At 29.9% G+C, this 17,653-nt stretch overlaps 3 protein-coding genes across 3 annotated transcripts in view; 2 read left to right on the top strand and 1 right to left on the bottom strand.

Moving 5' to 3' along the window:
• Positions 1 to 397: 397 nt before the first annotated feature.
• Positions 398 to 6,145, top strand: LOC129905577 (chromatin assembly factor 1 subunit B). The gene is made up of 2 exons (XM_055981082.1): positions 398 to 1,305; positions 4,547 to 6,145. Exons 1-2 carry the CDS (start codon positions 731 to 733, stop codon positions 6,102 to 6,104), a joined length of 2,133 nt encoding a protein of 710 aa, XP_055837057.1. The 5' UTR covers positions 398 to 730; the 3' UTR covers positions 6,105 to 6,145.
• Positions 6,146 to 8,104: 1,959 nt separating this feature from the next.
• On the bottom strand, positions 8,105 to 16,301 carry LOC129905581 (lachesin). Its single transcript, XM_055981094.1, has 2 exons — positions 15,577 to 16,301; positions 8,105 to 9,412 (listed from the first exon to the last, which is right to left on the bottom strand). The coding sequence occupies exons 1-2, from the start codon at positions 16,100 to 16,102 to the stop codon at positions 8,871 to 8,873; spliced, it is 1,068 nt and encodes a 355-aa protein (XP_055837069.1). The 5' UTR covers positions 16,103 to 16,301; the 3' UTR covers positions 8,105 to 8,870.
• Positions 14,934 to 17,653, top strand: part of LOC129905578 (sestrin homolog) — a 36,344-nt gene continuing 33,624 nt past the window's right edge. The window contains exons 1-2 of the mRNA XM_055981087.1: positions 14,934 to 15,069; positions 15,289 to 15,431. The gene's annotated coding sequence lies outside the window, so the exon portion shown is untranslated. The remainder of the gene's footprint in view (positions 15,070 to 15,288; positions 15,432 to 17,653) is intronic.

Genomic DNA, 17,653 nt, shown 5'->3' with positions numbered 1-17,653 from the left:
GTTATTAAATTTTGTATTTTCGGTAAAATTTATCAAAATGAACTGCGATCTCGAAAAAAAGATTTTAAACACATTTGCAAATGACACCCCTAGAAAACTTCATACTACTACTACTACATGCATAGAAACACTTCAAAGTTCAAAAGAACTGAATGGTTTCAATGAAATAATTCAGTTCTTTCCTATAAAAATTCTTACTGCTTTTCTTTAACAGTAGTACTGTTCATATTTACACTTGACGTTATTTTTTCAGTGCCGATTTTTTGTTGTTGTTGTAATAACATTCTGTCCCTTTTCTCACAAGATTACAACAATAAATAGATTTTGTAACTGGTAAAGTCGTATATTCCTATAATCCATGCGTTCAGCTGTTATATTCATAAATCCAGCCTTTTAATCATGACGGTTTTTCTTTGTTGTTGCTTACAACTTGAGGAGAAGAGAATACAATTTTGAAGTGAAATGAAATCCCACGTAATTGCTATAATAAAGAAAAATCATAATTAAAAAATCGTCCAATGTAAATACCGACATTATGGGAACCTGAACCAGAGATAACTATAAAATGAACATGGCTAATAATTTTTTGACATTTCAATTTTCAAACCTCTACCATCTGCGAACAGAACTAAAAAAATAAACTTGGCGGGAATATTTTGTCATTCTACTTTAAAAGTTTATCATTTCGTTTGTGTTTTTATTTTAAGCAAATTTAATAAAAAACATCACTATGAAATGCAAAATTCCTGAAATATCCTGGCATAATCGTGATCCAGTTCTAAGTGTTGATATTCAGCCAAAAACAGAAAAATCATCATTATATCGATTGGCCTCCGGAGGCACAGACTCCCACGTACTAATTTGGAGTCTCTCCATCACTGAAACTGGCGAAGTGAATTTGGATGTTGCTGCTGATTTAACTAGACACCAAAGAGCTGTAAATGCTGTCAAATGGTCTCCAAATGGGGAGCTATTAGCTTCTGGAGATGATGAAAGTGTGATATTTATTTGGAAGCAAAAGGAAGAAAGTGAACACATTATGTATGTCCTAGACAATGCCAACGAAAATGACAAAGAAATCTGGATAACTATGAAGGTTCTTCGTGGCCATATGGAAGATATCTATGACTTGAGCTGGGCTCCAAATTCTCAATTTCTTGTGAGTGGATCTGTTGATAACACGGCTATCATTTGGGATGTTCAGAAAGGGAAATCGCTTTCGATCCTTAAAGACCATAAAGGGTTTGTGCAAGGCGTGGCTTGGGATCCCAAAAACCAGTATATCGCCACACTCAGTACTGATCGGTAAGTGTGTGATAAAACAATTGAATAACTGTATATATAAAAGTGACACCGATCGATAGTTTCTAGCGCCAGTAATTTTATTTATTTTGATTTCTATCTTCGTGACCTTTTTTGTTATAAATACTGATTTCCCATGTGGGTTTGAGGTCAGTATTGTTTCTTTATCTTAATTTTTCCTCGACGTTTCGGTTGTGGTGACAACCTTCTTTTTCCTTAATTTATAAAATACTAATAGAAAATTTAATAAAAACCTATAGGTACTTACAATGTTTGTTTTTAAGATGTTTCTTAAAATTTATAATTGCAGCTAGATATTCTCTTCTTTTTAATTTTATAATATTAAAATTCAATTATTGAAGTCTTGAAAAAGACGTTTCAATCGATCGAAATTTCAAAATATGAAATCCAAGTGCCTGGCTACACAGTGTTGTGCCCAATGACATTCCAATTTAATTTATAGCATTAACAAGTCTATTAATTAAAATATTCAAATTTTAAAGCTAGACCAATTCTAAGGCCCAATTTATTCACTCTCCATTATTTTTAAAGGCTCCATTAAAAATTATAAAACTGTCAAATCGCATACAAATTTTAAAATTTCCCTTTTTTAATGGCGACTTTAAATTTAATGGAGTGTGAATAAATTGGACCTAAGTCAGTTTTTTTGTTTTAAATATGTACTACCTAATGTATTTTAAACATACATAAGTACTTTATTGTAATCAAAAATAAGTCTCAATAAATCTAAATTTGAATTTAGGAACAAACGTCAAAAAGAGGAAAATCCTCATGCCTACAACCTGACTGGTTAGGCGATTGAAAAATCACCATGTAGCCCGAAACTAATGTCGTTTTCCTTCACTCCAATAAGAGTACTCTTTTAGTACCTATTTTTGCACTTTTGAAGGTTTTGTGTTCCTTCACGCCACAAAAGTTTTTAAAATAAATTACTCGGGAGTACTTTTAGTACTACTGAGCACTCCGGATTTACTCCACATTTTTAGTCAGATTCACACCGATTTGCACACGAACTTGTACACACACTTATGAATTTGAAGTTTGACATTTTAAAATGTTGTTTGAAAAGTGAAAAATGCAAAAGTGTTTCTTTCAAATTCTTTTGTTATTAACAAAAACAGACTTGTATATGAATATATTTTCTATTATATTCCGACACGCTTTATTATTTCATCCATTATTTTCGTTAATTCTTCACTTTTTCCAAAATGAAATTGAAAACCGAATAAAGGAATTTTGTAGCCAGTGTTCTTCATCAATAAAAAAAAAATCCTGTGCCAGATTAAAAAAAATCCCGTTTTTTTGCGCTGATGGGATATTTTTATGTTACATTTCGCTGGCTGAGAATTATAGGGTTGTATGTCTTATGGAAACCCCTAACCCTATAATTCTCAGCCAGCGAATTGTAAAATCAAAGTAAGGGTGTGTGTCAATTAGGATGAAAAAAAAAAACGATCAGAAGCATAATGAAAAAATATACCAAAAGTAAAACTTATCAACGAACGCTTATTATGTAAGGATAAAACGTATTCAAATTAAACAAGTTTTTAAAAAATAAATGTATATTTGAAAACGAAAACTAATGTGTAGTTTTCTAACTGAATCTTCGCACAACTCGGCTGAAAACTGAAATATGTTTTAGCTCACTAGAGTCCAAATGAGGTAATTCCGCAAATTATCTCATTTCGAATGTCAAAACGTACATAATTGAATTTAAAATTTTAACTCACCTTATTTGCGAAATTATCTCAATTGGGCTATAGTGAAAAGAGGCTATAAGCTTTGTATGGGAAAGTATGGGAGGAGATTTATGAATACCCCTAATATTCGAAATCAATATATAGCATGAAGCATTTGCATAAAATAACAGCTCCCTTAGAAGTAAAAAAAAATATTAACTACTAAGAATTTTTTTTTTAGTTCATACAAATTTTTCCCTACGCCTATTATCACTATTTTCTTCAAGGAAATTTCTCTCATTATATTCTATCACTCCAGAAAAAGGAGTACAAATTTATTGTAGGTAGGTAGTAAATAGAGTGAAGGAAAACGACATAAATTTCACATTTGATAAGAAATTCAAATTTTGAACTTCAGAATCAAAAATGATCTTCAAAATTTAAGTCATATATACAAATTAGCATAACATTTATAACTGACTATAAATATTGCTCAACCCTTCGCAATCAGATCTCCTATTCACCTCAAGCCTACATAGGAAATCATTATTTATTTATTTATTTTGGGTATCAAATGTACTAAAAAAGGGAATGGAGCCAGTGGCGTAGCTAGGGTGTGTGGATAATTAAAAAAAAAAACAAGATTTGGATTTTTTTAGAAAATTCAATTTTTATTATGAAGGACCAATGAATTTTTTTGAAGTTATATTTGTATGTGTCCGTTAATAGCTGCGTTCCTTTGGGAACTTTTATCTACTGCTTAGTACTTAAAACTACTTTGAACTACTTTTGCTATACTGAAAAAGTAGTTCAGAGCAACTTTAAGTACTAAGCAGTAGATAAATATTCCCAAAGGAACGCAGCTAATATTTCCTTTTAAATACTATATCAATTTTTTTATTTTGGAAATTCAAAAAACGTCACCAACAATTTTGAACAAGTAGGTACTGAAAGAAACAAAAAATTCTTAATATCAGTTTTTAGAGCTTGAGTTGTTAAATATTGGCCCGTATGCATAAAAAATAGTAAATACTAGCAATAGGATATTAATAAGTATAAACTAACTAGGTTTGATATGCACAAAATGTGGATAAAAAACGTTGATACCTACTTCACAATTTTTCAAGTAAAAGCATTTACTATTTTTTATGCATATCACCCATTGTTTGTCTTTTATTTGGTTAATAATAATGTTAATGTGATATGAAGTAAACAAACGCACATAAATACGAACTAGAATTTTAAAGTCATTTAAAAAAAGAGTTACACACAAAAACAAAAAATAAGCAAATACAAACTTAACATAAAACAAAACCAATTGAAATAAACAAAATATGAATAGCATTTTTTTAAATATAGATTTAGTTACTTAGCAACCAAAATTTTTTAGCTATCGAATATACAATCCACTAAGGCGAATGTAGCGCCCTACTAATTCATAGCAGGTTTTTTTTTCGGTGTAACTTTTATATAATATAATTATTCAAAGATAAAACCTTTTCCATTTTCACTAAAGTCGTTAAAAAAAAACCTTTTAATTTCAGAATTTTGAGGATTTTCGACATACAAACCAAGAAGGTTATTCACAGGAACAGTAAGTCAACGTTGCCAGTTCCAAAAGAAAGTGATTTGTATGACAAAAAGGTGCGCTTATACCATGACGATACTCTGCAAACATTTTTTCGTCGTTTGTGCTTCTCTCCCGATGGAAAACTATTAATTACTCCAGCTGGTGTTGTTGATTATGACGGAGCAACACAGCTTCTCCATACCACCTATGTCTACAGTCGGTTTTCCCTCAAACAACCATCGATAGTATTACCATCACCCGATCAGTATACAGTAGCAGTCAAATGCTGTCCGATTTTATTTAAATTACGAGACAAGGCCGGTCCCTGCCCTGCTGTTATTCCCTTACCCTATCGGATGATTTTCGCAATAGCTACCAAGAGTTCTGTGTACCTCTATGATACTCAGCAAAAAGTTCCATTTGGCTTGATTTCCAACATTCATTATACACGCCTTACAGATATTGCTTGGTCGAATGATGGCAGAATAATGATTGTTTCTAGTACGGATGGATTTTGTTCCATAATAACCTTCGATGATGGTGAGCTAGGGGAAGAATATGAAGATGTGGGCATTCTCCAGCCTTTGGAACCAGTATGTGATAAAAAGAACAATAAAAATAAGCAAAGAGAAGCCGTTGTTGGTAGTAAAAAAATAGAACCAGAAAACACGGTTACACTAAATAAAAAAAACGATGAAAATGTAAACAACTTTCCTAGAGAAAATATTTCGCATGAGTTGATTATTGACAAAGATATCATAAGTTCGGATGAAAAGTTTGAATCTCCAGAGAAAAAGATGCGTCCAGCTACTCCTATTGTTGTTCGACGTCATCCAAGAACACCTAGTAGTACGACTGCTATACAGCAGTCCTCGAGTAATATAAAATCTAATACATCATCCCCTTTAACATCAAGTCCACTTTCAGTACAAAAAACATCTGTTCCAGCTTCAGATAAAGGGAGTGCTAAAAAAGCAACTCCAATTGCGATTCGCCGCAAACCAAGGGCTCTTATTCCAACAGTTGTGGAGAAAACTGCAATTGTGGAAGAGGCAATGGATGCTTGGCCAATTAAAGTAGACTCACCTGAGAAAAGTGTTGTGGACATTCAACCATCAAATAAATCGGAAGACAAACTTGATGTGAAGAAAAATTCAAATCAAGTAAAAATCAATGAAAATGAAGCATCAAATGACTGCACAGAAGATATCCACTTGGTCTACGAGGATACAGTGGATGAAACTTCGAATCAAAATGATGCATCAACGGAAACTCCAACTCCTAAAAAAGCAACTCCAACTAAAATTGAAGAAACAAACGATTGCACTGAAGATATTCGATTGGTATATGAAGATACAATTGAAGAAATTTCAAAAGAATCTTCTATCGTCGATAATAAAGAAGAGCCTGCACATAAAAACAAAGTTGAAAAATCAAATAGTATTCAAGGGACTCCGGAACATAAGAGCACTCGAAGGGTGGAACTGAAGACAATTTCTACTCCAAAATCAAAAAAAAAGTTGTTAGAATAGTATAATTACTTTTTTTTTTTATTCACGTAATAAATTTATTTTAAAAATTAAACAAGTATTTTACATTATTAGTAAAGATTAAGTTGATGTCCTGGTTTATTTTTATTACTAAACAAAATAGCCTTAATATAAATCCAAACATTTCGATCGTTAAAAGCTTTGTGTGAATAAATAACCTATTCTGTTGTTTAATATAATCAAATATAAAAGGAAATCGATTCTGGATTCAAAGACGGAATCCATAACACTGCACAACAAGGTTTTGGATGAATAAACTATACAATACTCGAACCCGATTTCAGAAATATTCTATCAGCTCTAGTTTTTGAAATATTACCATTAGAAAATGCAAAAACACGTTTTTAGGCTGATAGCTCTGGTCAACAAAATTTGACTATTTTTATTATGAATAAACCAAACTATACTTTTGCAATAGTTTTCGGTGTGCTTAACTGGAATATGAAGCCAGAAATATTCTATCAATCTTAGTTCTTGAAATATTGCCGTTAGAATTTGCGAAAAAAACGTGTTTTGTCTGTTTTTGAGGTTATGCTATGATGTGGGATACCTTATTTCAACATAATTTTTAACGGGTTCTATAAGAACTGTTTTTCTTCTTTGAAAATCTGTTTAAATCTTCCGATATCTGTTTTATTATCCGAGATATCTTAAGTTTAAGTACGTGTGTTTTGGCTTATTTTATCAATAACGTTATTTCAAACTGCACTAACTTCAAATTAAAATATCTCGGAATATAAAAAAGATATCGCAAAGATTTAAACAGATTTTTAAAGAAGAAAAGCAATTCTTATACAAACCTTCAAAAAGTGTTGAAAAAAATTCCCTCAGCATAACTTCAGAAACAGGTGTTTTTGCATTTTCTAGCGGTAATATTTTAAAAACGGGTGCTGATAGAATATTTCTGAATTCGGATTCGAGCTCAGCACATCAAAAACCTTTGGAAAAGTATTGTTTGGTTTATTCATCATACAAAAACTTTAATTTTGTTGTGCAGTGTAATAGAAAGACGCCCATAGCCACACATTTCAAATCGTAACGTTCATTATTTTAATTGCACTATTGTGAATTTTCAGGGGAATTTTGTTTAACTCGGAATATTTTTTTTTCCAGGGGAATTTTGTTTCCCTCATAAATTTGTTTTTTCTCCGAAATTAATAGTACATACCTATTTCAAAAGAATAAAAAAAACCATTTGAAATGATAGCTAAATTCCTCTGTAAAATTTGTTGCCGATACCTATACTGCCCATAATCTCGCAAAGGCCCTAACTACACTTTTCTTACTTCTGAGTTATAGGGGGAAACACTAAATTTAATATCGCAATTTGCATATAAAAGTGAAAAAAATCAAAAGTACAATTTGAATTTTCTGACATATTTGAAGACCTAGGCTAAAAAAATAAATGAGAATAAATCAAAGACAATGCCCTAACTCCAAAAATGCAAAAAAATCAAAATCAAAAATTTTGTGGTTAGGGCCTTTACGAGATTATGGGCAGTATAGAGCCCGAAGGAAACTTTTCATGTTACCAACAAACTCGAAAAAAAGTGTTCCATTCTTCCATTGGGAAATGTTTTGTTCTCAATAGATCTATTCTGACTAATGATCAATTTTTGTACCAAACGTTTCCCCTTCACAATAGAAAACATTTTGTAATACAGTCAATATTTTCCAGGTTTCTTCTTTTTAGAAAAATAGTCAAGTCGATGAAGGCTATTACTTCAAAGTCCTCGGTACATTAATGCTATGCGTATACTGGATGAACACTTATACTTATAAATAAGTTATTTTAAGTCAATTGTTAATAGCAAGTTCAATAAACCAAAATTGAATCGAATAATTGTATTGAAAACGACATAAATATTCAAATGCACCGAGCTGGAAGTAAAGTAAATACATAATTTTAAAATATTTTCTTCAATAAACAAACAAAACTGATTTTCGTAATAATTATTGTTTATTCTTTAGAAATGTATAAAAAAAAGTTGTATACGGTATACGCGTCTATAAAATGTGTATATTTATTTTTTTCAATTATAAGGCCAAATTTTTTTGTATTTAATAAATGTTGTATAAATATTGTACATGTCAATATATTTTAATAATGCACTACTTCTGAATAACAGAATCATTCATTATTTAAAAGAAGGCTACATTTGGATTTTTATGTATACAATATACTTGGATACATATTACATTCTTATTGTATTGTGATATGTGTTGAAACACAGATTTTTAATTTTTGAAAATTTAATTTTTTTATCTTAAATAAAAGTAGACTACTTAAAACTAATACATATTACATTACTCAATTTATTACTTTAATTTATTTGATTTTGTATAAATTTTCATTTTTTACTGTGATGTAAAATAAATTGCAATATCGAGTCTCACAACTTTGATTGGTTCGTTAAATATAATTTAAAAAAAAAATAACTTAAAACACACACAAAAGTGTGAAAAAGTTGGAATATACCTACATACTTGAGATTCTTAAAAGAAATATATGTTATTCGAAAAATTCGTATCGAGGGTATATGGACGGGATTAATTGGAATGTAATATTAATTAAAAAAAAAATTATAAAAAAAAAATCAAATTACATACTTAAAGTGGACGGGAATGTTTGAGAAAGCAATTAAATTGATGTTGTCCACCAAGCATTTTTGAAAACAAAAATAATTTAAGCTGCAAACAAAATTAAAATATAAAAAACAATATTTAAGCAGGATATAACTTCGTTATTTATCTAGCAAATAGAGCTGCCAACAAGATGCCTATAGTAGCAAATGTTGTGTCTGTTAAATGAACAGCACCGCCATAATATGCCTGACCGCAAGCCGGTGGACAAACTGGAATGACTGTTTCGAATAGATTTACTTTAGCATCGGCTTGTCCTAGCTTGTTAACAGCTTTACACACATAATCGCCATATTGTCGCTTTTCAATGGTTATTACTCGCAATGTTGAATCTGTGAATTCATCAGCAGTGGCAAAATGTGAGATGCTGTAATGTTGATTGTTTGAAAGTTGAATATCATCCTTCAACCAAACAATGGCTGGTGGTGGATAAGCTTCAATGTGACATTCCAAGTCCATATCGTATTGAAGAGCCTGGCCAAGTCTTGGACGTGGGACAGTTATTACTGGGGCAAATTCAACTTCCACGTTGATATTACGACGATCACCCTTGCTTACACCATTGTCAGCTACGCAATAATAAGTTCCACGGTCTTCTTTTTTAACAGAGTTTATTTTTAGAATATTTCCGGTGTAAGTTGCGCTATCTGAAAGAGGAAGACAGTGTTTAGTTTATTATTCTGTTTTCTTTATTGATTTTTCATAACTATCTACATAGAAAATAGACTAAATATAAATTTAATGATGAATCAATAAATACGACAAGTTAGATTACCTCAACCCTTATATATGAATAAGTCAAAGCTCTATTTTTATACCTGAACTTCATGGTGCACACAAGTTTAAAAAAAGGGCATGTCTATCATACTCTTTTTAAACATAAACTTAATTCGAAAAAAATAGTAAATCGAAAAAAAATCTAACTTCAGCATTATATGAATGAAAGTCTTTAATTGATTTGCAGAAGAGGTCAGTACGGTAACCTTGGAAATATATTCATACTCATTCATTTATTTTGACATCGGAAGTATGCATAAATAGAATAAAAAAAAAAAATAAACAAGAACACCTGTTGACAGCTAAGGTAAATGACAATGAGTCATTTACCATTATACAAAAGTATAATTTTGCATATAAATTAGACTGTGTGGAGAAAGATGATAACATAAAAGAAATTTTGTTTGTGCAAAGATTTTTGTGAAAACGTTTTTTTTTTAATATTGAAAAATAAAGCGACTCTCAAATTAAATTTAGGTGATCTTCAAATAATTCAGATAAAAAGTCAAACCTGGAAGTGAAATGAAAATAGTCCAGTTTATTTTGCTATGCTTAAGGACAGTTTGTGGAAGACGAACAAATTCTTAACAGATTGGAAGGAGCTATCAGACGTTACCGTCAATTGTTTAAGACTCTTAAAAGGGAAAAGTTGGAAAAATATGAGAGTTCAGATGGCTCATGATTCTTATAATCAAGTTTATAAGAGATTTTGGAATGCGGTAATAATTATTATCCCACGATTAAATTCATGCCACACCAAACACTATGCGGAACGTTGATTGTGTATTGACTGGAAAGGAGTCTAAGATCAAAAACCTTATGTAACTATTTCTCAAACACATGTTTCGAGATCTTTTAATGAGAAACTGTTTTAAGAAGTTTCACTTAAATATAGTACCTATTGAAGTTTTTGAAAAAGTCTGCAGCAGATCATTGGTGAGTATTATGTACATCTCACGGCTTTTTGAAATAAATAAAAATGAAATGAAATATTTAATAACCATTTTGAATAACCTATTCATGTTCTTGGTCAATTTTAAATGTCAAATTTTAAATAGTGAAAATAAAATTCTACAAATTCTAAAATACAAACGCTACGAAAACCCAAAAAAATAATAAATTTTTCAATGTAAATAGAAAAAATCTAAGTATAAACATAAAAAAAGCGGTTTTACTTAAACTAATTAATATTTTTCAACAATTTCCACCTTGATAACTGTTTGTAAACATAATGGTTTTACTATATTGTCGTTGTAACTTTTATTTTTACCCGAAGAAATGTTTTGGGTTGAAATTCGGAAAAGGGGATATGTTTATGAGTACCTAACCTAATATAATTTAATAAATTTAGATCAACAAAATATAGCGCTCATTTAGAGATGGTATCAGAGTTTTTTTTTATATTGAAAATAAAAATTTAATTCTCTTAAAGGACAGCCTATTGAATCAACGAACAATGCGATGATATAATTGATAAGAATTGTGGAAACTAAGATTAAGTCGTGCAATACTAACTGCAAGTGTTATATTGTTCCGTTGACTCAAGTATTTTAAACTCTTGAGTTCATGAAGAGCATAAAAAGTTGATTAAAAATTTAACGTTTTAAGATTAATTGCTCAACAATTAAATACACAGAAAAGGTCAACGAAAAAGGTTAGTTAAAATTGAATTGATAACAAGTAATTTTTTTAAAAATATAATTGGTGTTGGGGATCCTACTTAATTTTTTAATTCGTTTTAAAAATAAGTCGAAATCCTTTTTGAAAAAGTAGTAAAATTGCTCAAACAAAAAATTCTTAAAATTCTATTACATTTACTACTATAACTAATCATGCTCTTCTGCTTGAGTAATTAGATCGCTATTAAAGTTCTTGTAGTTTTTTGCCACCTCCAAAGAAATAAGGCTAATAAGAGCTTGGATTTTGGTAATTATAAACAAGAACACAAACAATTGGTCTTTAAAGACTGGCTATTGAATCAATGACCGATAATAAATTGATAAGAATAAGGAGAATTAAGATTAAGCCATTGCAAATTAACATTAAATGCTTAAATGATTTGTATAATTTTTTAACTCTAGGGATTTTAAAGAGCATCAGACTTCGATTAAGATTGTTCAAAAATTTACTGCGTCAAAAAGGCCAACTGAAAAAGATGATAAACAGTGATTTTTTTAGCCAGAACTGATTTTCATTATATTTGTGTCATTGACTTTAAATTTTAAAGTAAACAAAATTTGTTGTTGTTGTAAGTTTTTATATTATTTTATATTTTAAACCATTTTATAATACAATTTTAAGGTATGTCTAAATATGTCAAAACCACAATTTTTAAAACCTTCAAATATCAAACTAAATGAAGGATATAATATTAAGATTTGGCTTTCTTAAAAGCCCGATTTTCCGGAACAATTAAGAAATCTTTGAGAAATATGTATATGGTAACAAACTTCGACATGGTGGGCTAACGATTTATTTAAACCATGCAATTGAAACGATATCAGAATTCGCTCTGAAAACTGGGTATACGCGCAAGACTTATTTTTCTGTGATACACCCCAGGGGCCGAATAGGTTAAAGTGATAGTTGAGAGTCGGATTTGATTTTTTGTGTGCTATACAAACATAAAGAAACAAAATTGTACATGACTGTCAACTATAACCTTAGCCCACTCGACCCCAGAAGCAAATTTTCTAAATGTTATTAAACTACATATTATCAATTCCCGCTTTAAAATTTTCTGCCGGCTTTAAAACTTTAAATTTATCATTTAAAAGTTTGAATTCTTATTTTCTTATCCAAACAAAGAAACAAACAATATATAGATTTGAGGAGAGGAGTGGGCTAGCTTATAATAACGTAACTTTAAGACTTTAATCAGTCATGTTTCTCTTCTCATGCAGTTAAAAGCAAAAAGTGTATTGAAATCCAAAACTCATGTGAAGATCAAAACAAATTACTTATCTTGATAATATCAAAACAATAACACAATGCTTTGTGTGGTGCTTTCCAATAAAAAGTTAAGAAAAAGATAACTAATTTAAATAAATAAAACCGGTAACTAAATTTTGAGTAAAAATATTGCTTAGAGTATCACGTTTTTTTTTTTTTTGTTTTTAAATGACTAAATGTTAACTCCAAGCAAATCGTCATCTTTTTTCTTTTTTTTTTCAAAGTAATAAATTATTAGTAACCACAACCGGTCATTATCATATGAAACAAAGTCATTCTAAAAATCCCATGAATAATAAAATCACTCTAGATGATTTAGCTTAGACTGTATAAAAACCCTTGCAAGCTACACATTAAACAAACTTCAGTATCGTAACATTATATTTTTACAAATTTGATCTCTTAGTTTTGGGAATACATTCAGGTGTTTTCAAACAGTTTTAGGTCACACAAACAAAAACTATGTATTTTTCGGGTTTTCTTTTATCTCTCAACAAATTTCGTACCATATTTTTTTACGATGTTCAATCACTAATACTCTTTCCTTTTTGTGTGGGTAAGGTATCTTAAACTCAAGTGTACAACTCTGACCTTGCATTGTTTACACAACCAGGTAGATAAGAATTTTATGTGGGTATGTAGATGTATGTTGCACTAAAAACTGATATCCTTTTTAGACAAAAAAAGGTTCGATTTATGTACCTGTTTATTGCACCTTCTATTTTACGTTTTGGAAAAACCTATTTGCACAAAAAAGAAAAATAATTCTTTCTTACTGCACCTGCTTTAAAGGCTAGATTCTAAGTATGTAGGGACGTGCATATGCATATATGTATAAAAGCAGAGAAGTAACATTTTTTTTTACTTGAACTGAAATAAATTGAAATCTTAACAGTTACGGAAAGTAGGTATGTAGAGATACCTTGAAAGAATTGAAGATGAACATAATCAAGCTGAATTTATTTATTGAGGGAACACTTTGAGTTTTCATTTTAGGACTTCTGTTGAAGTTTGTTAGTAGGTAGAAAAATAGCACAATTGATCTGATAGCAGGTATTAATAAAATCATTCATGATCTGAAACTTAAGTTCTATATAAAACCTTATGTCTGACTGTCTGCAGAGAAAAAAAGTAGGGAATACGAGTTTATTTTCTGCTTTAATATTTAAGTTTCGTTTCAACAAATCGCCTTATTTGTTTTGTATATTTTGGTTTTACAATATATTTTTTTAATATAAACTAAGGATTTATATGTTTCAGCATGAAACCCCCTATTTATTATTTTTTGTTGCAATAATTAAAACTTGAAAATTAGCGTACGAGGTATTGCATGATGGGTACTCCGACCAACAAAAAAATGAATATCTTTATAAAAGTTAATATTCATTGCAATATTTGCTAGGGGTTTCTCAATTTTACAAGCAGTCTTAAGCTTAGAGCTACAAAATTAAATAATGGTAACACTTATAGAGAATGATTTGATTATAATGGTTTTGCAATCTATGCAATATGTAAATGTTTTTAGTAATAAAAAACACTTAGGAGCAAAAAAAATGGAATCAAACTGCGTTCAGTGAAAACGATAATGTAATTATGGGATGTAATTGATATACACGAATGTTAATGAACTTAAAAATCTGTTCACTTTTTAAAGATTCAATCAACATAAATAAAGTATGTAAGGAAAAACGACTGAAATTGAAACAGAGTGCACCTCATAAGTCATAAGTGCAATATATTGACAGGTAACGCTAATACTATCGTAAAAAAAAGACTGAAATTGATACAAAGAGTATCTGGAAAATTTAACATTAAAAAAAAAATATCGTATGCATTTTTATGTTTTTCCCAAATAAATTCAACATTTAAAATGACACCATGGGACTAAAGAAAAAATATTTTATCCATTGAAATTATTGTTTTTAATATAAGAATTTATTTCATTCCGTTTTTTTGCTCCTAACATAAAAAAGACTTGCGAATTCATACCTTGAATCAGTTTTCGGGCAAGGAACTTAATTCTTTAAAATAACTTTTGCAAAGAAAGAATGCCAAAATTTTTTACAGTTGTAAGCCTCTGTGGGTTTTTTTTAAATCTTCATTTATTGTTCATTTAATATTTACGTCTTAAAAAAAAGTATTGATTCGAAAGGTTTCTACCTTAAAATAAAACATAACTCCGTAATGTAACAAAAAAAAAAAGAAACTTGAACGAACAAGTTAACTTAAAGAAAAAGGCGGGTATGAGATTTATTTAAATTATCAACCCTTATTCAGTTGATTAAAGTAATTGCAGCTTTAATAAAAACAAATATCTACCTGTTTACATGTATAGGTATATTTTTCTTTTTTATTTTTGTCGAGTGTTTAATTTTTCTTAAAAAATCAAACCAGTTTTTTGTTCTGACAAACAAAATTTTAATTTATATTTTAAATTATTTTGTATTAATACCTTCATGTGTCTACCTACCTAAGAATCTACGATGCAAACTAAGCAAACAAAATCTTATTCCTGCGCATATACTGTTCCATGAATTCCCTATAGCCATTCTAGATTACAAAACATGTCAAAAAGGTGAGATTGAGTTTGAAACCAAGCGTCTCAAGTGATTTTTTTTTATTTGGCATGAAAATATTGATTTTTTTTAAATACAAAATTAATCAGAGATAATAATTTGGTTACTTTGGTGCTATTTTATACGAACAACAATTAACAAAAGCTAGTTGACAAATATATTTCATTGGAAAAGTATTTTTATATTAACTAGAGGCTTTTCTGTATTGTATTTGATAGACAAGAAAGAAACATTTCTCTTACACGACTTCTCTGCTGGGATGATTCATTCAATGGCAAGTGTTTAGCTTCGTTACATGAATAGGGGGAAACAGAAGAGCGAAAGGAAAGGGTACATGCAATGATTTTACACCCAAACCAAGGTACAGACAAAATTTAATCTCAATATCAATTAAGTCTAAATCTCTAAACTCAGCGAAAATTGAAATGATTTTTATTTCGGGGAAACCAAATAAAAATATTACATAATTAAATAGAAATTTCGAAATAATAGTTTTCAAGTCATACCTGTTGGTAAGATGGCGTTATTCTCGCGACGCCAGGTTATCGTTGGGGTTGGATAGCCACCAGCATAACACTCCATTTGCACTTCATTGCCTTCCGAAGCCACAATTGATTGGGTCGAATTATCAGAAATAACAGGTGGCCTCCTCACGGACAGCTTAACACCAGCCGTAACTCGATGTACCACCGAAATGACTACCTGACACTGATATGTTCCCGCGTCCGTTTCTTGGATGTCTTTAACTTGTAATTTGTAAGTGGACGAGTTGGGATCGTATCGGAGAGCAAAGCGTGAATCTTTTATGACTAGAGTACTGCCCGTTGATAGAAAAACGGGTTCGCTGTCCATTTTTATCCAAACAACAGAGTATTCTTTAGCATACTGAACGGAACAATCGAATTCGACAGTGCCACCAATGTCTTTGATTTGCTCCTGTGTGATGTAGGATATAGTTGGTGTTCTTTGCGCATCACTAAACGACGGGCATAACAATGTTAGTAATATTGACAAACATATAGCATTCATCATTTTTTAAGAGATTATTGCACTTGAAAAAAGTGGAAAAAAAAATCAAGTTAATTTCACAAACAATAGATGATTTTAACAGCCACAAGCACACCACACCCAAATACAGATGATGAATACAAAATATAATAACTTTTAATTTGTGGAGCGACGGTGTCAAGCGCGACTTTATGCGAACAACGATGGAATGCGAATGACAGTCAAGCCAACCTCCATCTTTAATTTTTGACTTTTGTGATGGTTTGGTTTTAATTTGGGTGATGCCACTTGATAGTAGTGTTGGACTTTATTTTTATACCTGTTCCAGGGTTGGTAAAATACAATTGTACTAGTACTGACTTAAAAACCTTTTTATTTAAATTTCAGAAATTATTTAATTTATTTTAATGGTTTTAAATTATTAAATACATATATTTAAATGTTTTTATTTATTTAAATGTTTTTAAATGTATTGTAAATTTTTGGTGGTTCCGAGTTGTGTGCTTTTGTTTCAAAAAATAATAAATTGCACGACAGGGGTCACACGTACTTGATCTTACGGTAAAAGTTTTTTTAATGTTAAAGCTTTGTATTGAACAAAATTATGGAAAGTTTAAAATTTGATATTTTTATGGAATTTATACCTAAGTAGTGAAAAAAAATTGTTTTTATAATTGACTAAAGACCGTTTTAAATAATCTTTTACACAAAACCAAGTATGCCATTTTATTTCATGTATAAAAAAGAATTTTAAGAAAAAAAAATCGATTTTTTTTAAATAAATTTTTTATATTATTAAAAAAATTTCCTAACATTTTTAAAAAGCAAAAAAAAACTCAATCGTTTTTATGTTGTAACACCATTAAATCCACCTCTTATATGAGGATTCAATTATATTTCTACGATGCCTACAAAAAAAGTTAAGAATTTTTTAAAGCCAATCATGTCGAAATTTCAAACTGATCAAATAGATCTCCACATTGTGTAGCTTGTAGTAAATGTACTGTGATATATTAAATAAAGGTAATATTATCAGCATGCTCAGTAAAGTTAAATCATTTTTTTATGTACCTCAGAACAAAACATAGAACGTATTAAAAAAATAACTTTATTTTACCGTTATCTCAAAATTGTGAATACAAAATTGATTGAAAAATATAGTCCTGCCTATTATCTGGTCAAAAATCATTTTAAAATACCAATTTGCACATGCATGCGTATGGCCATCATAACCTTATACTCCAGTCAAAGCTTCATTTGACCTTGCGCACAGAGGCACTGTCAGTTTTTATTTCAAGGATCGATAGAGGTATTTTTAAAAGGCTTAAACCCAATTTCTCACCACCTGATCATTCTTTTTAGCGGATTTATTCACAAAAATGCATTTATTGGGATATTTTACTTCCAAGCTAATATCTTTGCTCCAGTATGTCGTCTCAGGCCAAAAAATGAACATTCATTCTCTTCATTATAATATTTTCTATCGTTGTATGTTATTTCATTGTATTAAAGTGAGTTACTACAAAATGGCAGCCAGTTAAAGTCAAATTCTAGTTGTTAAAAAACACATTTTCG

This window comes from Episyrphus balteatus, chromosome 1, assembly GCF_945859705.1.
Source record: "Episyrphus balteatus chromosome 1, idEpiBalt1.1, whole genome shotgun sequence".
NCBI classification, from domain to species: domain Eukaryota; kingdom Metazoa; phylum Arthropoda; class Insecta; order Diptera; family Syrphidae; genus Episyrphus; species Episyrphus balteatus.
Note: the sequence above shows the minus strand (reverse complement) of the source record. Positions and strands in the feature narration are given on the sequence as shown.

Bases quoted from the DNA above. Each gene is read 5' to 3' on its own strand.
- LOC129905577 (XM_055981082.1), top strand. From the start codon at position 731: ATGAAATGCAAAATTCCTGAAATATCCTGGCATAATCGTGATCCAGTT. The intron at 1,306-4,546 runs GTAAGTGTGTGA...TTTTAATTTCAG, and splicing joins GCCACACTCAGTACTGATCG to AATTTTGAGGATTTTCGACA.
- LOC129905581 (XM_055981094.1), bottom strand. From the start codon at position 16,102: ATGATGAATGCTATATGTTTGTCAATATTACTAACATTGTTATGCCCG. The intron at 9,413-15,576 runs GTATGACTTGAA...TTCCTCTTTCAG, and splicing joins TAACGCCATCTTACCAACAG to ATAGCGCAACTTACACCGGA.